The 26,127-nt window shown below is 41.0% G+C and overlaps 1 protein-coding gene and 2 pseudogenes across 1 annotated transcript; 1 reads left to right on the top strand and 2 right to left on the bottom strand.

The window, feature by feature from the left end:
• On the bottom strand, positions 1–26,127 carry LOC128588821 (tripartite motif-containing protein 43-like). Its single transcript, XM_053595605.1, has 8 exons — positions 25,888–26,127; positions 25,542–25,695; positions 10,350–10,484; positions 7,111–7,522; positions 6,371–6,470; positions 3,639–3,795; positions 1,612–1,728; positions 1–597 (listed from the first exon to the last, which is right to left on the bottom strand). Exons 4-8 carry the CDS (start codon positions 7,516–7,518, stop codon positions 147–149), a joined length of 1,233 nt encoding a protein of 410 aa, XP_053451580.1. The 5' UTR covers positions 7,519–7,522; positions 10,350–10,484; positions 25,542–25,695; positions 25,888–26,127; the 3' UTR covers positions 1–146.
• LOC128588820 (forkhead box protein K2-like) lies at positions 11,636–14,537 on the top strand (annotated as a pseudogene).
• On the bottom strand, positions 24,168–25,185 carry LOC128588819 (serine/threonine-protein kinase RIO2-like; annotated as a pseudogene).

Below are 26,127 nucleotides of genomic sequence, written 5' to 3'. Positions count from 1 at the left end.
TATTTTATTGAATAACAATAAAATGAGATTCCATGACAATACAAAACCTTCAAGACAATAAAGTGGGTTGATTTTCTTCAGCTGAGAAGGGCTCCCCAGCACATGGAGGTCCCAGACCTGCAGTCAGGTTCCTGCCTCATCCCTGCTCATTTGTGTCCAGTGATAATGAAAGGCCTGACAGGGAAACCCAAGGAGCCAGCGCGACACTTCCATATGAGGGAACTCTTGGCAACGTTCAGAAAACTCACACTTCCACCCTGCAAATCAAGGTACACATCAACCCGGCCCACAGGTTTCTCTACAAACTGCGGAATCGCTGGGGAGGTTGTCCAGAGAGTGTACTGATTATCCTGCCTCACACATGCAAGAAGAAACATGTCCCCAGATACAAGCATTGTGCCAAGTCTGCGTATCGGGTAATCTCTAGAGACCCCTAGAGCCCAGTCCCGAGAGTCGTCCATATCCAGCTCCCAGTAATACTTCCCAGAGGTGAAGGCCTGGTCTCCCCATGCGGCAAAATAGTTAGATTTCTCAGGATTCAAAGACTGATCTTGACTGTGAGATCTAAATGTGAAGTCTCTCAAATCGTCAAACAGCCTTCATTGTGGAAAGAAATCTCCACTGTGGAAAGAAGACAATAGTTCAGTCAACATCTATTTTACAAATAAATTATCTCTGAGGTATGAATGTCTACCTGGATGGTCAGAGGAATAAATAGGTCAAGACAACCAAGAAGGCAGTTCTGGCAGAACTGTATCAATTCACAAGCTGCCCATAATAATAAAGCAGAAAGGACCTAATCATAGTGGGGAGATTTCTCCAACTTCAGAGACTGTAGAGGAGGCCAGGCCTACCGCTCCCTGGTTACATTTCATGGCACATGGAAATTCTGGAGCTATAATTCCACAGCAATAAACTTCCCTACATTTCCCTTCCTGTTTTCTGGAGAGGGGAAAGAAGAATCTGAGACCTAGAGAAATGGGTCCCATGTTACTGTAGGCTAGCTCCTGAGCACTTAAGCTAAACATGCTTGTGAGAACGTGACTTCCTACTAGGAATTTTGTGTCTTTCACTCCTAGTTTCATGTTACGACTAATCTGCCACTCTGCCTTAGGTGTAGCACGCCTGCCTTAGCCTTAGATGTGCCGCTGGGCTCTAGGTCCTGCCTCCTTAACCACTGGCTTTCTTTCTGTTTATAAAATATGGCCTGCATTTACTTAATTTATTCATTTATTTATGATAATTTCAATTGAAATTCCCATTGTATGAAGTCCAATGTTTCAAAATTTTACAGGAAATATATTTTAAAATGAAACATCAGCATCACTAATTGCATTTAATAAGAACTCAGAGGTACTGAACACATTCACAGTTCTGCATGACTCCATGCATTGACAAGCTCCCTAAGAATGATTCCAATTCTAACGCAGACCTTTTGCTTGATTTTTTTTCTCATTCTAGTTTTGCACCAGCTTCCTTTTACTGTAGTGCAATAAACACATGTCTATCCTGTTCACGGCATTTCTTTCTCTCCTAAAGGAAAGACCAATGAAGAAGGAAACACTGGCTATAGGAAACATGATCAGAGTGGACTTGGGCATTCCCAGTCACACCGCAGGCTGACACTCACCCTGGTAGCAGCTGTATCTGTCCATCAGTCCAGTGATGTCTCTAACGCTGAGCTCTGGACACACAGGCTGGGGCATGTGCAGCTGCACAGACTCACTCCTGGAAGAAGAAGGATTCAGATGATAATTTGGCTGCCAAACACTTCATCATGATGCTTAAGAGAGACATAAGTATACGACAGAAAAGACTTTCTCAAAGACTGCTTCCGAATCATGCTTACCTCCACAAACTCCTTACAGGATTCTACCATTCATGGGGTACCTTTCTCACTTTTCTCTTTGCGTAAATACTTTTATCTCATGAGTCTCAGAGACACTTGCTTTTAACTACAATCCTGGGGAAATCTAGGCCACACACCTGAAGATTTCTCTGAGTTTGATGCCTTCTGGCCACTTGTGAATTCAGCCCTTCAACATACCCCTCTGAGCCACCAGGCAGAGATCAAGACTAACTTGTGGTAAAGGGAGTACCGGACATGGTATTCAGAACAGCACACGAATGCTTGGTCACATAAACAACGTAATAGCTATAATCTAATATGTAATGGCTTCAATCGCTAGAAACAGCTTGATCTCTGTCCTAACCAGGTACCCCAGTTCACATTGAAGGTCCAACTTACCTCATCAGTAGGTCTCAGATATTGGATGTTGTGCCTATCCAGGCTTAGGGTTTGGGAAAGTAAAGAAAATTACTCATCACAAACATTCCCTAAGTCTTCTTATCAACCACGTCCCTTTTTCCTCTGAAAGGATAAGCCAAGTACAACCCAGTAACAGACTGAACTCTTGATGGTTCATAACCCTGAGGGTGACATGAAGAGAGAGAAGTGCATGGATAGGAACCACAGTCAGCAACCTCCTGCCACCATCCAATGTCTGCCAAGTGTTCTCGGTAGGGGTTATCCCCCAAGGCCAATGAATTAGGACAATTCAAATCTAGGACATCCACAGAGAATGAGGAAATCAGTGTGAGCTTGTGCCAGATATTTCTGTATTTTCCCTTACAGACAAAAATGGAAGGTGGCGCCTGTGGCTGAGTGAGTAGGGCGCTGGCCCCATATACCAAGGGTGGTGGGTTCAAACCCAAACCTGGCCAAACTGCAACAACAACAACAAAAATAGCCAGGTGTTATGGTGGGTGCCTGTGGTCCCAGCTACTCAGGAGGCTGAGGCAAGAGAATCACCTAAGCCCAGCAACTGGAGGTTGCTATGTGCTGGGATGCCACAACACTCTTCCGAGGGTGACAGAGTGAGACTGTCTCTACAAAAAAAAAAAAAAGAAACGACCGAATGGTCTCTTTCTGCTTACTAGAATCAAGGTAAATAAGTTTTGAAGGAAAATTTCTGAGGAGAAACTACTCACAATTTCACAGAGGTTTGTTGTGCATGGCTCGGAGTAGTGTAGTATATCATATCCAGATAGAAAAATGACCCCCAGGCTCCTGCCCTATTGCACCGTGGTTAAGGCACCAGCCACATGCACCGAGGGTGAGAATTTCGAACCCGGTCTGGTCCAGCTGAACAATGACAACTGCAACAACAGGAAAAAAAAAAAAATAGAGCCGGGGATTGTGGCGGGAACCTGTAGTTCCAGCTACTTGGGAGGCTGAGGCAAGAGAATCACTTAAGCCCAGGAACTTGAGGTTGCTGTGAGGTGTGACGCCACGGCCCTCTACCAAAGGCGACATAGTGAAACTTTGTCTAAAAAAAATAAACAAAGAAAATGACTCCCCGCAAAGATGTGGAAATAAGGAGAAATATTTTGGGGACCAAAGTAATAATGGAGATTAACATTGTAGCAAGGTGGCGCCTGTGGCTCAAGAAGTAGGGCGCTGGCCCCGGATACCAGAGGTGGTGAGTTCAAACCTGTCCCAGGCCAAAAACTGCAACAATAACGAAAAAAACATGTAGCCAATGAGCTGAGGGCAAGTCCTGACCTGAAGTAGCTCCTCATCTGGTTTATAGCACATGCCCATCAGTTCCTCATACATTTCCTTTCATTGTTTCCACTTTTGATTTATTTGGGCCACACTTCTCTTGAGTTGCTGAAGGATATTCCAGCCCTCCCTTTCCAGTTCCTCCAAATGTTGTTCTTCTTCCTTATAGAGAACTGGTGAAGCTCTGCATATTCGGTCCTGGTCATTTTTCTCACTAGAAGCACATATTCCTGTAAGGAGATGGAAATGGGTTACCCATGTCACATTCCAGGCCACCTTAACTTGCACGCACACCTCGCCTGTTTCTCTTTGGCTCTTGCCCTCCACCCATGAGCAGTGCACAGCTTAAATTCATATTGTCCAGTTGTCACAATCCACAATTCATCTCTTATTTTTTCCTTCCTTCCTTCCTTTTTTTAAATTTGTTAATCATGACCAGTTTATTAGCCCACAGCCTAAATAAATAAATCATTTTTAAATCCACTATGTGCTCCTTGGTCACAAGCACTCAAGAAGCATTATTTCTCATACAGTAATCTTAGTTATGCTTTCTTTAAAGATGGAGGCTATTTGGAGCACATTGATTTTCATTGCTCTGTGACCTTTTTGACAGGAGTCATCTTTGCTGACCTCTGATATTGGTAAAGATATGGGCATTATTTTTATTTTTCTCTCCTATCTATAAAGGTGTTTTTATTTCTGCTCCCATTACATCAATTACCGTTCAAGATTTATATGTCCTCTATCATATCAAATATTATTCAAGGCTTTTATTTCATTTTACTATAAGATATGTCAGTATTATTTACACTGTCCTGTTTTTTGCTATCTAAGAAACAATTGGTGAAGTAATATATTTTAAAAATTTAGAATGTTTTTCTCTTCAATACACAAGATAAGTGCCCTGATTACACAACGTGTGCCTAGATGTAGCATTGTCTTATGATTCAAACCACTACCCTCGACAAAGTATTTCTTTAGATTTTCTTAGAGGAGTTTACATTTAGTACTAAAAATTCTTGGAAAAAATTGATACTAATCATATTTACAATCATACTAAATAGCCTCTCATAGGCTTGAGGCAGATCACATATTTTTCAAGTAAACATTACGAATAAAAGTATAGCATCCAGTAATTTGAGAATTGAATTACATCAATATTCACTTTTGAATAAATTAAAATACTTTCAATAGAAAGCATCCATGAATATATTAACAATTATACCTTTTAACATAAATGTCTAGTTAATTATTTAGCATAAAATTCTGGGAAAAAGATACAAAAATTTTATTGGATACGCAATCTTTTTCCAATTATTTATTCCTTGGTATTTGATTAAGCAATGATAATTAGATAAACATTTTACCATACTTATATCGGTTGTAGATTTTGGCATGTAAAAGTAATATTGGTTGGAGGAAGAATAACAAAGTTTTAATGAAAGATTCATAAAATTGATGGCATTCATAGATATGCTCTTTGATTTTATATCTCTGGTCGTCAGAAACACTGAGGCTGGGTGTGGTGGCTCACACCTGTAATGCCAGCACTCTGAGTGGGTGGATTTCTGGAGGTCTCCAGTTCAAGACCTGCCGGAGGCAGAGTAAGACCTCATCTCTAAAAATAGGCAGGCAGTGGAGAGTCACCTTCCCCAGTTACTTTCTTTACTACATATCCTCTCAAATCTGAAATCCGACATTCAAACAGTTGAAATTTAAGGTGTCTTATTAAAACTTTGTATGAGCTATTGTGATCTGTTTAACTCATTAGTCTCCCCACTCTGCAACCTGATTGTTTAAATTAGAAGAAATATTGTATATTACATATAGGATTAGAAGCCATCAGACAAGAACAACATATCTAAAATTTCTGAACCTAACCCCTTAAAAAGATTTCTATTCTCCTAATTTCCATGGTGCTCCTAAATATGACCTTGGGCCTCATATGGGCCAGACATTTTAAAAACAGGAATTCTAATTTCATTGCGTCTCCTCCCAATAATCACGTATTTGTTTTCTAAGTCTGCTGAGTATTTTTGCTTTTGTTCTGTCCATCTTTGTCAATCTCTTCACATGTTCTATGTTCTCCTACCAGTATCACTGTCTAGCTTCTGTGCAAACCGTTTTAACCATGGCAGGCACACTTCTAAAATTGCTGTTCATGCTTTTCCATCCCCAATGAAAGGCTTACAATATGCAATTACATACTCTGTATTTTCTAGAATTCATCTCCCACATAAATCTTTGCCTGAGGCACCCATGGAATTTTTATCACCTATTTTCCTCTCTGAAATCAGATTGATTTTAAATCCATATTGAGGAATTTGGCAAAGCCCGGTGGTTACTGAATTTCCTCAAACCCTGTGTGTGTGCCTTATCCACCTTACTTTGGGTAATTTTTGTGGTTGTTCTTACCTTAGGGTCTAGAAATCCTCAGAAAAATGTGACCCTCCATTGAAAAGCCCAACAGCAGGGTGTCCCAAAGGTCACAATATAAGCAAAATTCATATATTCATATTATATTTTATATTTTTACATTTTATATGACTTATATTTATACATATATGTATCTACACATAGAGAAATGTATTATAAAATTTTGTAACAAATTTTTTGCATGTGAAGCTACATTTGGCTAAAATTTCTCATCTTCCCTATGTATGTATCTTTAAGACAACCTGCATTTTTCCCATAAACCTATCAATTCATTGAATGTAAGAACTCATGATTTCAGGTCAGGCGTTTAATGGCTAATGTTGTAGCATGTCTGTCCCAAGCTGAATCTGATGGAAACATTTCCTGTACTTAGCATCCAATGGTTAATCATTATTTGTTCCTCTCTGAGGTTTCTCTGATTTTCCTGGATCTTGTCCCATAAAGATCTCATTTGCTTTTCGAGTTTAGCCTGCAAGAAAGATACAAATGTGAGCAGTAGAAAAACAAACAGTATAGAATTCTGACCCCGACTGATGCAGAGAGTCAAGGGATGTTCAATAAAAGTATGTTGGGAAGAGTGGCAGGATTATCTTGTACTTTTACTCTGTATAACTTTCTATATTAGAAGATTTCAGACTGTAGCCCACATGTGATGTAATCACTGTCAAGGTAAAACAAATAAATATTTGATATATTTGGGGAGGTTTCAGGTAAGCATCCTGCCTCATGATGTCCATCTACAACTGCTTCTCTAATGCCCATTTCAATGTACTTAAAGCTAACATATCTGTCAAGTTTTGGTAAATGTGTTTCCAATACAAAATTTTCTTTACGTAGTTTTCATAGTCAATGATCTCTGAACATGAGAGCTTTCGGTTGATGTTTGCATAATCCTCTTAATGAAAACAATAATCAATTCACATTACCATCCTTTTATTGGAATGCTAACCTCATGGAGGCAGCTATATATATAGCTATTAGGCATATACCAGTACATGTTAGGCATGGTAAAGAATGGAAAACTCTTCCTCATGATCTTCATCTTCCTTCTACCCTCTTTAATACTACCACCCTCCAGCTCTCAATGTGATCTTAGAAGCATCCCTTACCCGCTGGTCCGCAGCTGCCCCTGCAATGGGACAGTGTCTGTGAGCACCGTGCTTCTGGGAGTTAGAGCAGAGCAAACACAGCAGGCTCCTGTCCACTTCACAGAACATCTTCTTCTCCTTGTGGGTTCCACACATTTGTTCCTCAGAGCTCAGGAATTGCCAGAGACTGGCTTTTCTGGCAACGGACACCAGATTCTTCAGAACAATATTGGTTTTGAACTTTCTCTGCTGTGATGGTTCTCTGCACTCTGGGCAGTGGGCAGGATTTGGGGCTCCTTCCCAGGAGAGAGAGAGGCAGGGCCTGCAAAAGCTGTGTCCACAGCCTATGGTGACTGGGTCTATAAGGTAGTTCAGGCAGATGGCACAGGTGATTTCCCTCTGGAAGGCTTGCAGTATATCTAGGTCCATGTTACTAAAGAAAGAAAATTAGAATTTATTCTTCTGCCCTAATGAAGCAAAAGTCTAACCAAAAATACACTCATATGTTGACTGAATAATGAACTCCTATGTAGAGCAGAATAGGCTTTCCTTTGCATGACACAAATGGGAAACTGAGGCACAAACAGATTTCTCAAGCTTTGTAGATAACTGGTTGGGTACTTATCTAACATGTATCTACCTTACCAAACTGTTTCTCCTCTAGAAATGTACCAGTTTTCAGCTGGGCGCCGATAACTCAGTCACATGCACCAGGGCTGGTGAATAGAATCCAGCCTGGGTCTGTTAAAATTGAATCTGGCCCATGCCTGGTAAAAGAAAAAAAAAATAGCTGGGTTTTGTAGCAGGCACGTGTAGCCCCAGAAACTCAGGAGGGTGAGGCAAGAGAATCACTTCAGCCCAAGAGTTGGAGGTTGCTGTAAGCTATGATGCCCATAGTTTTATCACCTATTTTCCTCTCTGACATCAGATTGATTTTGAATCAATATTGAGAAATTTGGCTAAGCCCAGTGGTTACTGAATTTCCAAAGTGAGACTCTGTCTCAATTAAAAAAAAAAAAGAAAGAAAGAAAGAAAAGAAATGTGCATGTTTTGTGCTGTATTACTTTCCTTCAAGTTGCTCAAACTACAGGAGCTTAACCCAATCTGTACCTCCAGGAGTTTGGTCTGGAGGGATCTGAAAATCAGTCAATTCTCACTGCCAGTCATTGACTTGACAATGGAAGTAGGGGCTGAAATTTGATCTCAATTAATTGTTAGAATCCCCCTACCATGACACGTCTCCAACATCACTCTAAAGTAAGTGTTAATGTTTCAGATCTAAATTAAAATCAGCTAACCAAGCACCTGTTATTCTCTAAACAACAATTTAATTCAATCAGCAATTATTTTCTGGTACATTTCCTCTTCCAAGCCCTATGTCTCAATCAACTCAAAGATACACTGCTGACTACAAGGTCCTTATCAATAGATAAGAAATGTTTCACAAAAAGAAAAAAATTAATAAAATGCAGTAATGTAGAAAATGCCACTGTGTCTTGTGTGTCTCACTCATGAGGTAGAAAATACCTTCCAGCTAACCAATTGATAAAAATGAATAAGAAAAATGTATATACAACATGTTTATAAAACAAATTTTCTCCATTGATGTCTTTTGTTGTCTCTGACAGATTCCCTCCCAAAATCAACTTTTGAATACAGGAGACAAACTTAACTTTGTAAAATTGGATCATATTTCGACCAGTCTCTTTTTATATAAATACCCTAAGTTGTTGAATCTGTTCTATCTTTATTATCTATATCTTGCATACAAATCGAATATCTAGAGCCTGCTTGATGGAGAAAAACCAAAGTGATAATGGTGGGCAACTAAGAATAACAAGAGAAACATAAATATAGGATTGGGAGGAGTGGTGCAGCCATGCTCATCACCAGCCTCAAGCAAAGAAATCAGCTTTAGTATATAGGGAAAGTTAAAGTTGTTTGTGCAGAGACAGCGTAACCAAGGAAAAATATCTTCAACTTCATGGGCTGTGTATGTGCTAGGGAAAAGGTTATAAACAAGGTAATGAAAAACAATCTAGTCCATTACAATTGTTTTATCACAAGACTTCCGTAGAGTGAAGTAAAAGGTAAAAGCTTCCTGGGAGAGGATGAAAAACAAGTTGAAGAAAAACGTGTTGTTCTTGAAGGAAGAGGGCAGTTGGGGGTCATTCTTAGAACGTTTCCAAGTCATGGCTCCCCTCACCACCTCATGACTGTTCTCCACCACAGACCAGTAAATACACAATTGAAATTGGATCTTCCAGGTCTTTGAAAAACACCAGGCATACTTTCACATTGAGAAGAAATAATAAATATCATGTAATAAAATTCATTGTACAATAAAACTGGGGTTCTCATTTCTATAGTAGATAAAGACAGATAGCATTCTCATTACTGAGGTTCCTTCATGATCACTAATATCATCTTTTTCAATGCCTAAACATTTACTCATTGTTTAGTATTTAAGTTTATAAATGGAAGCTTCTAAAGTGACAATATTGCCACTGTCAAGAGCAATATCTTCCTAATAAAGTTATCAGTTATTTGCATATCTCTTCTATGTGTACATGAAGCACCACTTATAAAGTAGTATGTAATGTATGTATGCATGTATAACATATTTATAGAATAAAATGTTCCTGGCCAGTCTCTGCAAACATAGCTCAGAGTTTAGGGTACTGGCCACATGCACCTGGGCAAGTGGGTTTAAACATGGCCCGAGCCTACTAAAACAAAAATGACAACAGCAGAAAAAAAAAAAAAAAGGAAGGTGCCTGTAGTCCCAGCTATTTGGGAGGCTGAAGCAAGAGAATCGCTTAAGCCCAAGAGTTTGAGGTTACTGTGAGCTGCAACACCACAGGACTCTACCAAGGGCGACATAGTGAGGGTCTATCTCAAAAAAAAAAAAAGAAAGAAAAGAAAAAAGGACAAAATATTCCTAGCCAATTTGTAGAATCTACAAAAAGTACAAAATTATAAGTCATCTGGCAACCTATCTTTGAATATTACCAGGTAAACAATGAAGACATACATAAAATAATACAGAAAAATCATCTGAATTAAAAATTAAATGAATTAAAAATTAGTTAAGATGACTTTATAAAATAGTTTATCTTTCAACTAGAGTATAGGAGTCATTTTCACTAACTGAGCAAAATCACTCCATAAAAACAATTTCAATTGACTGATCTGCAAATTAAAATTACACTATTTCAGTGATAGAAAGTGGTAGGGATTCGTGCAGATTGGGTACTCACCTAATGACTACATCTGTGACGTCACCAGTGCTTGCTGGAGCAGTATGAAGTCAGGTTAGGATCAGGACCTCACAGGGTAGGGGTAGTAGCTTTCAGAAGTGTGCGAGGCCAAGTGAGCTCCCAACTCAACTCTGCCTGTTACAGAGAAGAATGAGCTTGACTCCTTGACAGTCTCTAATTTATAGGACCTCTGAGAACCACACCCATAATGTCAAAGTGATTATCAAAGTGATTACTACTCATCAGATGGGTGGGTGTTAGTATGGGCGATTAGGTTTCCCGGAGAGAAAAGGAAAGATTGATTTATCACCTTGGATATCTCCGGAAACAAATTTCTACCAACATCATCTCATCAAGAATCACATATTTTTGCAACAAATAAACTCCCTACTGGTGATTTAGTATCTAAAAAACTATTTCTCGATTGGTAGCTTTAATTATTAACTTATAACAAAAAACTGTAAAAAAAAAAATTTCAACAGTGAATAATTTTGACAAATGTCTAAGAAACATTGGTGATGATGTGCCTGAGGGTGACTTCACATGTATTTGTTACTGTAGGAAGTGTTTTATTTTTTATATTTATTTATTTTTGTATTGTAATGTAAAAATGTAATGTGAGAACAATTTTGTCCTTACTTCAGAACACAGATTTCTCCTGCTCCTGAAACTCCAGATAATGTTGCCTAAGGGTTTCTCCCCAGAGCATAATACAGAATTCTTTGCCAGGCGCCCCCCCAACCCCATGTCAGAGGGAATGCCAGGAAATTGCTGGGAAGCCAGAAGCAGGGTGCCCCTGGGTCTAAGCAGGGGAGAGAAGTTATGTGGAGGTTAATCAGAATTTATTTCTACCCCAGAATATAATATGATGGGAGCCTTTTCCCCAACTCATTTAGTTCACTGCTTATGGGGTGGGAAGAGATGACACATTGGAGCCTTAAGGAAAACCTTTCTCCTGACAATTCCTTCCAAACATCTTCCATGTTATCTGAGATAGCCAAACTGGATTCTGAAGCAGCATCTCAGATCTGTGCACAAGAGTTTTTAGGCAACTGCCTTGGCTTCACAGAGAAAACTGGGACACCAAGGCTCTGAGGACCTAGAGGAAGGCAGACCTGGCTCCGCCTCGCTGAGGAGGCCTCGCTGTGGAGCTAGGCGCCTGACCTCCAGCCTGGGCCTCCACCCCCCACCCGCACCCGCGCCGGCGGGCCCTCATTAAGGCTGATTGATGGCTGCGGCTGCGGTGGCGCTCTGGGTGTGGGTCCCCCACTGGCGGGCGGCGCGCCTGGGTGGCGGGTCCCCACCGGCGGCTTGGCCACGAGTTCGAGTATCTGATGAAGGAGCGCTCCCTAACCCTCTGGTGCAACTCGTGGCAAGGCTTGGTGGACAAGAGTATGGGGCGCTCCAGCTTCATCTCCCAGTGCCACCTTGAGATCTTCACGCCTGAGTTGCTGGCCGCGCAGCCCAGGCCGACACTGGTGGCTACGCTGCCTCTGCAAGAACTACGTGTGCGTGGACTGCTGTTCCAGAGGCACAGGGTGCCGGGGGGCAGCTGCCTCGCGTGTGCAGGTTCAGGTTTCCGAGCACAAAGGTCAAGATCACATTCACCGCCCTGTGCAGCGACAAGAGGGAGAAGCAGGAAGGTCCAAGTCCCCAGTGAAGGCTGTACGGCCGCCCATCTTGCCCCTGACCATCAACATTCCAGACACCGTGGCCCGTCCCCTCCCCCACAGGGCCATCATTGCTGCCAACTCCTGCCCATCCAGCCACCCCCCCCACCCCCCACCCGGAGCAGGGTGTTCAGGGTACAAAGTGGGCCTAGTGATGCCACCTGACCTCAATTTAATGGCGAAAACTCTCAGCCAGAACATGAGAAGGAAGCTTCCGGAGGAGACAGCCCAAAGGATGGCTCAAAGCCACCTTATTCCTGTGCACAGTTAATAGTACAAGCAATTAGGATGGCTCCTGATAAACAACTTACCCTAAATGGAATTTACACACACATCACAAAAAAAATTACCCCCAGTACAGGACTGCGGACAAGGGCTGCCAGAATTCAATTCACCACAATCTCTCTCTGAATCGTTACTTCATCAAAGTAGCACGTTCCCAGGAAGAACCAGGCAAAAGCTCATTCTGGGGGATAGATCCTGCCTCTGAAAGCAAATCAATAGAGCAGACTTTTAGGAAAAGACGGCCTAGGGGCCGTGCCTTGCTTTAGAACCCCCCTGGCACAGCTCTCTTCTAGGAGCGCCTGGCCTCTCCCAGTTACACTGGGCGCTGTCTGCTCACTCCAGCGGCACCCAGACCTCCAGAGCCTGTCCAGGGAAGGGTCGCCCACACCCCTGGAACCTGAGCCTGGCGCCTCACAGCTCAAACTAGCTGTCATTCAGGAAGCTCGGTGTGCCCAGAGCCACCAGGGTCACCTCTGCCCAGCCAGCCAGTCCTCATTGCTGTTCAGCGACAGCTGCCACAGACCATTTAAGGCCATCCCTTACATGGTTGCAGCCCCAGTGACCACTCCGACCTCCCAGCCGCCCGTTGTGCGGACAGTTCACGTCATCCACCAGTTACCAGCAGTGTTGGTCACCAGTGTGGCTGGACTAGCCCCAGCAAACACTTACACTGTTGCGGGACAAGCTGTGGTCACTCAGGTGGCTGTGCTGCCCCGCACGAAGTCCGAGCCAGGGGAGAACGGTCATGACAGGGACGTGAAAGTAGAAACTATTCCCGCAACTAGCCATGCCACACTAGGCGCTGCCAGCCAGATCATTCAGCCCTCACAGACCACCCGTGTCCAGCCAGATCATTCAGCCGTCACAGACCACCCGTGTCCATGTGGTCACCATAGTACAACAGGCACCTCTAGGTCAACACCAGCAACCAATAAAATCTGTAACACAAAATGGTACTCACGTGGTACCAATCCCCAGCGCAGTCCATGGCCAGGTGGACCCCGCAGCAGCGAGCCCTCCGCATGCTGGCAGCCCACGTGTCAGCATCAGCCTCCCCGCCCAGCGCCAGAATGGCCACCAGCCAGAGCAGCCAGAGCAGCAGCAGCTGAAAATGGAGGACAGCGAGAGTATGGTCATGGCCCTGAGCATGGCCATGCCACCGGCAGCTGCGAGGGAGAAGGGCATCTGGGAGAGTTTTCTGACTTCAAAGATACCAACTTTGTGGTGCCAAAAGGAGACATTGCCTCTCACCTATGCTCGGAGTGCATCCCCTAGCCTAGCCCAGCCCATGGAACGATTTACTTTTGTCTGTCTTGTTAAAGTTCAGAGGGAGCTACTCTGTGACAGCTGCAGATGTCCCCTGGTGGAGCAGTTGCCTGAAGGATTTCAGCACCTCTGTCTCAGTGGGTGCGACAGACAAGTGGTGCTGCAGCCACATGTGCAGGCCCAGGTGTGTGAGGCACATGTGAGGGCCCAGGGATGAGCCTGTCGTGCAAAAGAGCTGCCGGGACTTGTCGAGCTGCACTTAACTGTTCTCTTTTTTGGTATTTTTTTATTGTTTGTTTCTTTGTGTTAACTTTGTCCCTGGCAAAATATTTTCACTCTAAGCAAAACCAGTCTCCTAAAAAAAGAAAATAATAATGATAGCAAGAAAGGAAAATGAAGTTGAGGAAGCCCCTGTCTTCTAGCATGCCTCATTTTGAGCATGGGCAACGATGGATGATTTCTTGGTCTCCTCTGAGATCTGGGTTTTCTTCTGGATGAGGCCATCCAGGGATGTGACAAGAGGTTTGATTCTGGGGGCCTAAAGCAGGGACTTAGGATGGAGAATCCCTAAGGGAAGGGGACCCTGCTGAGCAGATTCCTGGATGCTTGGGGCACAGTGGAGGTAGAGTAGGGATAACTTTGCAGAATCTGAAAGTTCCAGAACTCCCCTGTCCCCATCACCAGTGGATGGATCTTGTGATAGTGGAAGCCTAGGGAAACATGGGAGAAGGTGTGATAAAGAGCAGCTCCCTAAAAGACCCAGGTTTGTCTCAGCCTGTTTCAGCCTTAGTCCCACACATGTTCCCCTGTTTAATCTCAAAGGCAGATTTCAGAATAAAACAGGGAATTTCTCCCAGTTCCCCCAACCCCCTAGCAATGGCTAAACAATGGTGGAAAAATTACCTACACGAAGTTCCCAAGCTACTGTATCTCCCACGCCGTCTCCGTGCCAACCATCACGATGTAGGCCATGCATCACCAGGCTATAGCCCCCTGACTGTAACTCTGCCTCTAGCTAACTGCCACGTTCTGCTTTTGTTTCTGCTTGCTTCTATGGCGCAAATGGTATAAAAGTCCACCTGCCCCTCACTTCGGCTGTTTGCTATCCCAGCAACAGCCCCCTGCACAGGTGTAATAAATCACCATCTGATTTATACCTGAAGTGGGGTCCAAGTCTTTCTTACAGGTGGCTGTGGGTCCTACATTGCTTACAACAAAAAGAAGTGAAATACTATTGTAGCTTTTACTGTTCACTGGACTGAGCATCCTCTTAGTTTCAGAAACAGGGACTGCAGGTGCTCTGGGGCCTACAGAGCAGAGCACTTTTCTCGGGTTCCTCCAAAAGTACCCAGCGTCGCCCAACTGACAGAGACGTCTGTGAGGACTTCTGGCTCCTAGAGTTTTTCTAGGATTTCTAAATCCAAAACTGACTGTGTGAACCAGGAGCTGCTCTGATTGTTCTCCTGGTTTGTTTTTCCAGAGCGGACAGCACAACATTGGCTCCATACATAGGTCTGACCATTCTAAATTCCAATCCAGCCTTCTATGTTACGAAGGTATAAACTATTTCTCAGATCAGAAGGATAAAAGATGTGTATTGACAGATAGCTATAGTTACACATTTTGAACATTTGGGCATTTGGTATGTGTGCCTCAATTTGTTTTCCTGCTCCGGTTTCACAAATTTGAGAAGATATCTGTGAAAAAGTCTCACTGAGAGGTTCTTTTATCACCACCTCTTCCCAGCCTGGGGCTTGTTCCTAAGCCAGTTTCCTTGAAAATTGCTTTCTATGTCTTCTTTTACTACTTAGTTCATAAATCATTGTAACAGAAAGTCTACTATAGTGGAAAAGTCATAGAGCTCTTTTTTTATTAATATTAAATCATAGCTGTGTACATCAATGCGATCATGGGGCACCATACACTATTTTTTTAGACCATTTGACACATTTTCATCACACTGGTTAACATAGCCTTCCTGGCATTTTCTTAGTTATTGTGTTAAGACAATTATATTCTACATTTACTAAGTTTCACATGTACCCTTGTAAGATGCACCACAGGTGTAATCCCACCAATCACCCTCCCTCTGCCCATCCTCCCTCCTTCCTCCCCTCCCTCTCCCTCTTTCCCATATTCTTAGGTTATAACTGGGTTATAGCATTCATATGAAAGCCATAAATTAGTTTCATAGTAGGGCTGAGTACATTGGATACCTTTTCTTCCATTCTTGAGATACTTTACTAAGAACAATGATAGACCTTATTTTTGTTTTTTTTTTAATTAAGTTTATTTATTTTTGTATTTTTTTTGTTGTTGTTGTTGCAGTTTGGCCAGGGCTGGGTCTGAACTCACCACCCTCAGTATATGGGGCCGGCACCCTACTCTCTGAGCCACAGGCACCAGCCTGATAGACCTTATTTTTAATGAATTATTTCTATCGAAACTCCAGTAAAAGTTAATAATTAAATCTGGATGTCTCCCTTTCCTGAAGCATTCCCCACCTAAGGATTCAGGTGACCATAAACAGTTGATGATAGGTTTGGGATGTTTTGATTATAGAAAAAAATTGTCTTTAAAGAAACAAGAATTATTACCTGGTCTTAGACCTCCCATAGCACACTCATACAGGTAGGCTGAAACTTTTGAGAGACACAAAAATCACAACACATACAATCCATGCAGACAAAAACAGATGAAGCCCTCCCCGCAACACCAATGAACCTAGCAAGTTGAAACTGGAGGGGTGAATGTGAAAAGACACTGTTGATCGTGTTACGTAGACATGAAATAATGGACCATAACACGGTCTGTCTCAAAACCTCTATAGTGATCCATGTATAGTTTATGTTCAGAAGGTGATTAAGCTTCAGCCATCATGTTCTGAAAAATGATCTTGAATTTCAAAAGCATGACTATTCTCTCCTGAGATCCATGATTTTACAAAGACTCCCAAAGCCTTTTGTTCATTCCTTGGTTTACAATAATTTTAGGAGGATCTCTTCCTAAATGAGGTACAGAAATATATACTTGTTAATAAAACAATATGTATGATTTAGAACTAATCAGAAGTATCCTCCAGGAGGATGGGTAGAATACACAGAAAAGATTTGCATCAGCAGTGGGGAATAATTATCTTCAGATCGAATCTTTCTCCAGTTCAGGCTATTCTATCTTAAAAGGAAGATCTTAAAACATTCAACTATTTCCAAACTATTTAACAGTGATTCCAAATAACACTGAAAAATATTACTAAGGGGTGGCGCCTGTGGCTCAAGGAGTAGGGCGCCGGTCCCATATGCCGGAGGTGGCAGGTTCAAACCCAGCCCCGGCCAAAAACCACACACACAAAAAAAAAAAAAAAGAAAGAAAAATATGACTAAGAATATAAAACTATGCAACACCCCCCACAAGGTTCACAATATCTGGAATACAATAAAAAGTATCAATAATGCAAGGGGGCAGAAAAAGAAGGCCAGTCAAAAGGAGGAAAAGTAGTCATTCAAAACCAGAACTGACACAGATATTAGAGCCAACAGATAAGGACATTAGAGCATTTAAAATAACCATACTTCATCTGTTCAGATAAAGTAAGTAGGGATATGGAAAGCATAAAAAACAAATTTAAATTACAGAGATAAAATCTACAACTTCTGAAAGGAAAAATGCATTGACTGGGATTAATGAGAGATTAGACACTCCAGAAGATTAGATCAGTAAATGTTAACACTACAAAATGAAACAGAACGAAGAATTTTGTTAATAATAATCCTATTCTTATACTCTTATTGTCTGTCTGCTCTGCTGTGATGTTAAATTTTATGTATTAATTTGGCTAGATCACATGTTTTAGTCTGTTTTAATGATGCCATAACAGAACACTAGAGTCTTAACAATTTATAAGGAAATTAATTTGTTCCCAACTCTAATGGCTGGAAAGTCCAGGATTGGGCAGCGGCATCTAGTGAGGCCACCAGGCTGCTTCTACTCACACAGGCAGTGAGCATGTCCTAAGAGATCACGTGGCCACAGAGGAAGCAAGAGAAGGAAACCTAGGGAACTAGCCTCTTCTTAACAACCCACTTTCTCTGGAGGGAGTCCATTCTCAAAAGAGCTACACCTCACTCACCCCTGATGGAGGTACTAATCTATTGATGTGGGTTTCACTCGAGGATCAGAGGACCCAGCACTAGCTTCGCCTTCCAACTTTGCCTCCTATTTTGACATAGTGTTGCCAGGGATGTGCCACACCAGAGCTCCACGGCACCCAGGTTTTCATCGAAAGCCAGTCTAAATGTCCCTGTGCAGACAGTTTTTAAGATGTGATTAACATTTCAATAGACTTGAGTTAATCAGATTCTTTTCCATGAGGTGGTTGGGCTTTGTCCAATCAACTAAATGTTTTACAGTGAAGACTACCCTACCTTGAGGAGGAATTATTTCTGCCTCCAGTCAGCCTTCACACAGGAGACTGCAACATCAGCTCTTCCCTGAGTCAACAGCCTACTAGTCTACCTTTCAGATTTTAGAATTGTCAGTCTCTAAAATCATGTAAGTCAATTCTTAATACTCCAGTTAGATAGATCAAGATATATATGTGTTTGGATGTAGATTTATGCCTATAGGGTCATGCCTTGCTCAATGATGAAACTACATTCTGAGAAAAGCATTCCTAAGTAATTGTATCATTGTGAGACTGTTACTGAGTATGCTTACACATACCTAGTATAAAAGCCTGTTAGCTCCCAAAACCTCAGTGCATTCCCCCAACCCCCGTAGAGTTCGAGAAAGGGCTTCAGAACAAGAAAACACAAAGTCCCCAAGTTCCCGAAACCTTCCCTAGTTCCCACTGAACAAACAATAGTGAAAACTTACTCAAGCTGTGTTTCTCAAGCTATAGGTTCCTGTGAACAAACAATAGCGAAAACTTACTCAAGCTGTGTTTCTCAAGCTATAGGTTCCCGTAAACAAACAATAGTAGAAACTTACTCAAGCTGTGTTTCTCAAGCTGTAACCCCACCCTGAGCTAGCTGCAATATTCTGCTTCTGTACTAACTTGCTTGCCACGTGGCACAAAAAAGGTATAAAAGTCAACCTGCCTTCCACTTCAGGGCCGCCTGCCTTTGAGAGCAGCGGTCCCCTGCACAGGTGTAATAAAATCACCATCTGATTTTACCAAAGTGGGGTCCGAGTCTATCTTTACAGGCTGTGACGGATACAACGCTAGATGGATTATATACCTAGGCTATGTGGTATAGTCTACTGCTTCTAGGCTACAAATTTGTACAGTATTTACTGTACTGAACACTCTAGGAAATCATAGCACAGAGGTAAGTATTTGTATATCTAGATATAGAAAAAGTGCCATGAAATTACAGTAGACAAGATTTTAAAAATTGGCTGGACATACCTATAATCCCAGCATTTTGGGAGTCCAAGACAGGAGAATTGCTTTGAGGCCAAGAGTTTGAGAACAGCCTGGGAAACATAGGGAGGACCTGTCTCTACAAAAACAAAAACAAACAAAAAATTATCTACACATGGTGGTGGGTATCTGTAGTCCCAGTTTCTTGGGAAGCTAACCAGGATGATCACTTGAACTCAGGAGTTCAAGGTTACAATGATCTGTGATCATGCCACCGAACTCCTGCCTGTACAACATAATGAGAACTTGCCTTAAAAAAAAAAAAAAAAAGAATAAAAAAATTGCATCGCTATATTGGGCAGCTCCAGTACAGTCTTTTGAGACCATCCTTGTATATTTGGTCTGTTGTTAACTGAAACACCATTATTCAGCACATAGACAGCCCCAAAGATTACAGTGGAACTATATATATAGACACACTGTTTTTCTCACCTCTAGAGAACCTGACTAGTACACCCATTTCACAGTCAGAGTATTCAGGAAAAGTTGGCCAGTTTTTCCTGTTCATTTGTTCATTATTGATTTCCTTTGATTCACTAATGCACAAAACAGTTCCTGAGACATAGAGTGCTACCTTTCCTGAAAAATTTAAACCATATAATTTCCCAGGTGTCTCTGGAAGGAAAATATCAATGTAATGAAAGTCATTTTCTCTTGTATTTTGCTTTCTTTTGACATGTTTTTCCAAATATCAATAGTACTATTTGGCAGACCACAACGTGGCCTGCCCCTCATCTCTGCATCATTCATAATAAACCTCTGAACTGTTTTTTGGGGTTTTTTTTGTTGTTGTTTGTTTGTTTTTTGCAGTTTTGGGCTGGGGCTGGGTTTGAACCCTCCACCTCTGGCTATGGGGCTGGTGCCTACCCCTTCGAGACCCAGGCACCACCCTCTGAACTGTTATTTTTAAACCAGATTCTACTCAAGTACATTTGTGTCTTGAAAATTGTTGAAGATATCTGTTCCTGCATTATGTTCGCAAGAGTGCTCAAAGTAAGTAACTCTTGGTAGCAAAGAAAATCTTCCCTTTTGATCACAATGAAGGGTAAGCCTATGCTGAGTTGGCAGTATCAGTTAATTCATCCAAATAGTTGATTAACATATATATTTGCTTTTGCCTTATAGGTTTGATTTCTGCAATACAACTTTTCATGTCTCTCCCTCTAATTTAAGATACTTGTGGTCCTTATGAGAGTTATGATGCTGACAAACAATGAATTTCTTTGAAAGTTGCCATCATCACGTAAACCAGTAACTGTGAACAGTTTGCAACATCCGTAGATTCATCAAGCTGGATACTAAATATTGGAAGTGGAGCAGATTTAATTTCCTGGATTACCTGATCAAGAACATCAGCAGACCTGTCATCTATTCTTCTGCCGACAGTGTCGTTAGACAAGGAAGTTGCACTTGATTTCATAACAAATTCTCCTCTGATCATAACTTGAACAATGTCTTTGGCCACTGGCGACAATAAATCCTCAGCAGTGGTGTGAGGTTTCATAGCTCTGGTGATTCTGAGTGCCACCCAATGTGAAGCTTCAATGGCTGCTATGTTTTGTTTGTGGTACTTGCCACCAGTGTCAAGCCTGGCTTGAATCCATCAGGTTTGCTTCTAAAATACTTGGTATCCTTGCTGGCAAAGCTAGGATGCTTGCTATCAAAATGGCATTTTAGTTTGTTCGGTTTCATAGATTCGGCTGATACAACTTCACAACAAATAACACATTGTGGTTTCTCAATTCCTGCTATAATTATTGAGGTAAAACCATATTGTAAAAAATCCTCACTATATTTCTTCTCTTAATGTTCTTCTCTACACAATCCATTGTCATGGGATGGTTTGCTAATGAAAGTAATATATGACAATAGCTTTAATAATATAAAAGATGATACATGGCATAGTTCAGTCAATACAGTTCATTAAAGTTTCCTATGATTTACATTCTCTGTGTTGTTGGGTTTTTTTTAACATATATGTTATTATCACAAAGGGGCAGTCTTCACATCAACCACAGCGGAATATAAAAAGACAGATCAGCATCTAGATTTAAGTTCCCATGGTACATATATATATATATATTTTGCAGTAGTTGATGATTTTACAGTACATGATTTTACATTTACCCAATGATCATAATTCATGAAGTGTCATTTTACCTCCAATACTGCTGCTTTCTTTCTTTCTTTCTTTTTTTTAGAGACAGAATCTTACTTTATTGCCCTCGGTAGAGTGCTGTGGTGTCACAGCTCACAGCAACCTCCAACTCCTGGGCTTAGGCGATTCTCTTGCCTCAGCCTCCCAAGTAGCTGGGACTATAGGTGCCCGCAACAACGCCTGGCTATTTTTTTGTTGCATTAAGTATTTGATAGTGTTTCTCAGTGAATTAGCTTGTATATGGAAAAGTTTCAAATGAATTTAATATTTTAATTTTTGCCTGAGTTTATTATATTAATTTGTAGAGATTGTATAGGGATTTATTTCTAATTTATCATATTGCACATTTCTAGATTTTAAGGCAGTTGAGATCAAAATTTTAAAAACTAATATGCAAAAATAAAGGTTTTTAGCAAAGTTTCCTCAATGTCTCAGGGTCTCCTGTGGGCAGAAGGAGGCCATTATTGTACTTCTTGTATTTAATTCCTATATTTACTACATGGGATAAATGGCGGCATATAATCTATAGAAATTTGAAGAATGTTCTAATTGTACTCAAAATAAAAATCCGAGCCATGGGCAGTGCCTGTGTCTCAAGGGAGTGTGGCACCAGCCCCATATAGCGAAGGTGGTGGGTTTAAACCCGACTGTGGCCAAAAAAAAAAAAAAAAAAAAAAAAAAATATATATATATATATATATATATCCGAGCCTATCTCTCCTCATCAATATTTAGGTGGACAAATATAAATTTGAATAAAAATAGAAAATGACACAGTAAATAAAGAACGGTACAAAGAGATAATGACAAAGCAGATTTGTTAAAACCTAGATTATACCTGTTTTTTGACACAACTCCTATGTGTTTATGTATATATATTTAATGATAATAAGTTTGGAATATAGCTCAGAGTGAGGACATATTTATAATCATTTGGGTGATTTAAAAGCATCATAGAAATCAACTGTTCTGGTACAAAACAAATTAATGAACACAAAAAGTGTTAAGTAATTTTGTTAAAAAGTTTGATTTGGTAATTAGGTACACACATAAATATCATTTTTGATACTAAACAGAAGATAAAATAATTTTTAAACCCTATGGGAAAGATTTTTATAAGTACTGTGAAATGACAGTAGAAACCATCAATTACAGCATAACCCATAAGTAATATGTAAATAACCACATGCACATTTCCTCTAAGATAATTTTAAATAACTACTGGAGAAAATTTAAACCAACATTACTTTAGGAGACTTCAAGTATTATTTTTTCTTATTTTGAGATAGCCTCACTTTGTCACTCTTGGTAGAGTGCCGTGGCATGACAGCAACCTCAAACTCTTGGGCTCAAACGATTCTGTTGCCTCAGCTGCCCTAGTAGCTGGGACGATAGGTGCCCACCACAGTGCTCGGCTATATTATTTTGGTTTAGCAGGCCTGGGTGGCTTCCAAACCACCCGCCCGGGAGCATGTGGCTGGTGCCCTAACCACTGAGCTACAGGCACCCCCAGAGTTCAAGTATTGATAAGAAGAAAGCATTTTCACTGGAGCCAAAGGACCTACATTTACATAATTAATTCTATCAATACTGAATTTATGGGACTGAAAAACAGTAAGTCTGGCTGTAATCAGGTCTCATACATTAAAGTGGAAGATTGCCACTTTATAGTTCATGTTTTGGGCAAAAGGATATTCATAAATACTATTTGGTGAAGACATCTAAAAATACTCAAATGTTATCATTATTCATAAATTACTTAACAAATTGAATCGAAAAATATGGGCACTTTCGAAGAGCACAAGTAAATTAAAAGAAGAATTCATAGGAGTAATCAAACCAACAAGTCAGTTTTCCTTCAGAAACTTTATAACCATGTGGACCTCAAGGCTTTGGGGACTGCTCAACTTATCCTTTTTGACTGAACCAGGAAAATTGCTAGATGAACTTATGCCAAATGTAAATTTTTTCAAATGTGCAAATCAAATTATTTTCAAATTGTAATTTCTTATGGAGTATGAAGCAAGGTGAGAAGGTCATCTCTAGAGCCTGCATAGTACAGAAAACAGGGAAATAAAGAGTGCTGAGAGAAATAGTGTCCATGCTATAATTGGATACCTAACTAAAATGTCTTTACAAAATAAGGGTAACATGTTATTTTTTTTGGAAATAAAAAATAAATGAATAATGTAAAACATTGATAAATTTTATTACCAATAGGAGCTTCTTTAGATAGAGAAGTTTTCTGATATGAAGTTCAGGAAAGCAAATTAAAAGATAACAAATTTCTTGGGTTTTTTTTTTATGATGAAACGTTATATATTTAGAATGAGCCACCTCGACTTGGTTTAAATGATCCCAATTTTGTTGGCAACATACAGAGCATCATAATCAGAAGCCAGTGAACATATGCTTTCTACTCACCATCATTTCATTTTTTTATAAATGAAATCGGATTTATTCATCTTTTTATATATTGGCCTTGATGCAAAAGAAGACTAAAAGTGACTTAAAAGGGGAGTAGAGTAACTTTAAAGAAATATCAAAAATATATATTATTCTCCCCCAAAGCTAGCTGCTTCCAACTTGATTTAATACTTCGCATGTTTTCCCTTTATTGCTCGGTAAACACATTTGCTTCTGTTTTCTGTAATCACTGTCTGACTGCTGATTTTTGCTGTTTTGTCAACTGACGTTTCACCTTCTGTTTCACGAGTTCGGGACGAATTGTTGAACAGCTCACAACACTGCCCGTAGAAGAAGTAATACTCAGAGTTCTTGTTCTACACCAATTAATGTCTCCCATATGCTTTTCATCTCTGAGAGGCCTGGATTCTTTACTCAGTGACACAAGGCAGTTAGATGAGAGCATTCGTCCACACACTCCTCAGAGCCAGCAGAGGCTTCTCCTTGATGTGTCTGACCACCTTGTCTCAGGTAATTTTCATTTCTGTTTTTCTCCTCAGAAAATTCAGCTATGGAATTTTTGCCAACAACCTGACCTTTCATTTTTTCTAAACCTGGCTGAAGTCAGTCATTTCAAAGTGGTGTGCGCCAGCACTCTGCTCTGATGAACTGTCCTCCCTGATCTGTTCCAGGTCTTCGAATGATCTGTAGCCACCCGACTGGTCCACACAGTTCTGTTCTCTTTCATCTTTGGAACTACAAACCTCTGATTTTTCTGACACTTCATCAGAAAATGAAAACTGAGGTCCCTCTTCTGTCTCAGTGGCCCTCTCATCTGGGCCCACTGGCTGCAGCAGGTGGTCACCAGCCTGTAGCTCCTTTGTGTAGCTGCTGGAAGAAACCTCCACATCAAGAGAGCCTTCTATTCTGACATCACTAAAGGTTGGATAAAGCTCACTTTCATAGCCAAAAAACTTCATGAAGAAATCTCTGATGCACTTGACATCTCTGTTGAAATACCCTTCAGCACTGGGATGAGAAGTTGAGATCATTGTGGGAAATCGATCCATCGATCCATCCATGACCACTGCATGGTGATTATAATCAACTAGCTTTGGAACTGGAAATTTCCTCCCATATAACACCTTCATATAAGCAAATTCCTTCACCGCAGAGAGAGGAGATAAATAAAGCTAAGACACATCATGCCTGTGTTTATGGTAATCATGCTTGTTTTTCAGATTTCAAAAGGAGGTTCTTCCTAGTCTGTGAACCTTTAATGCAAATTGCCATCCTTCTTCATTTGCAACAATGTAAATATCTGATTCTTTGCCAACACCCATCTGGTTTCCAACAGACTCAACTACTTGTCTGGAACAAAGTGTTTTCAAAGCCATATTCATAGCCTGCATTTGTCAATCAATAGCCCCGGACAGTCTTGGTACGCTCCCAAGCTATGAGTTTATGTTTCACTAATTCTCTTAAAACTTTATTACAGCCAGCTATAGAGGTGATCAAACTGCAGGGAACTATCTCAAGGTTCTTCATGGCCATTTCAACCCTGGTCAAAACCCTGAAGCCATCCCGGCTCAGGTAGCGCAACTTGGCCACATTCACCTTCCCCATGGCGGCAGTGGATGGAAGTCCAATCATGAAGCTTTTAAGCAGCATCAGTTCTTAAGTAACTGATATATAATAAGAGTATAATTTTTATACATGGCAATTAAATCAAACAAATTATCTTCTACCTGAAAAGGTAACTGAGGACAGAAAAACCTACTCTTCAGAGAATTAATTTTATTTTATACCACTTATTTTGTATATTTTGGAGAACATTATTCTTTTGTTTGAACTGAGTAGCACCAAAGGATCAAATGTGGCATCTTCTGGACATTCTGGATGACTGAGCCATATGCCCAAAACAAGGTTGAGGAGAATGAAATAATAAAATCCACCCACTACATGACCACAAAGCAACTCACTAGCAGCAGGATGGTCTGGGTGGCCCTATTCTCTGGGGAGGCTTTAGAGGAGAGTCTGGTGCTGTGAAGGTGCTGGGATCATCTCTGCTCCCTGAGCAGGAGGATCACCACGTAAGCACTTGAGAGCAGCATGATTCCTACAGAGGAGACACGCCTGGATAATGACAGAGCAAAAAGAAGTCCCCTGATGATGGGATTCATGGGGGAAAGTGAGAAGTGTTTATCTTCAGTAAATGTCTGGTCAAATTATAAGTAGCTACGGTGTAGAAGATCATGCTATGATTAAAAGACAAGGTGCAGGACCACAAAAAGAATAAAACATGGATGACATAATCTGTGGACTTACGTTTAAATCTGGCCAACCAGGAGGTGCTGGGGCTGACAGTGATGGCCTGGAGCATGCTCAGGAGGCTGGTGGTGCATATGGAGAGATCCTTGATCCCTCTGCTCGAGTAGAAAAATGCCTCGCATTTAAGGTCATTCTGAAAGTTCAATGACCCAAAAAGTTCTGGAGACCCCAATAACAGCATGGTGAAGAACTTCACACATGAACGAAGGCCAAGTGTCAGATGGTCAGGTCTGTGGG

This window comes from Nycticebus coucang, chromosome 6 (genome assembly GCF_027406575.1).
Source record: "Nycticebus coucang isolate mNycCou1 chromosome 6, mNycCou1.pri, whole genome shotgun sequence".
NCBI classification, from domain to species: Eukaryota; Metazoa; Chordata; class Mammalia; order Primates; family Lorisidae; genus Nycticebus; species Nycticebus coucang.
This window is presented reverse-complemented; position numbering and strand designations above follow the sequence as displayed.

Bases quoted from the DNA above. Each gene is read 5' to 3' on its own strand.
- LOC128588821 (XM_053595605.1), bottom strand. From the start codon at position 7,518: ATGGACCTAGATATACTGCAAGCCTTCCAGAGGGAAATCACCTGTGCC. The intron at 1,729-3,638 runs GTGGAAACAATG...TTCTTCTTCCAG, and splicing joins GTGGCCCAAATAAATCAAAA to GAGTGAGTCTGTGCAGCTGC. The intron at 598-1,611 runs GTGACTGGGAAT...TCCACAATGAAG, and splicing joins GGTGAGTGTCAGCCTGCGGT to GCTGTTTGACGATTTGAGAG.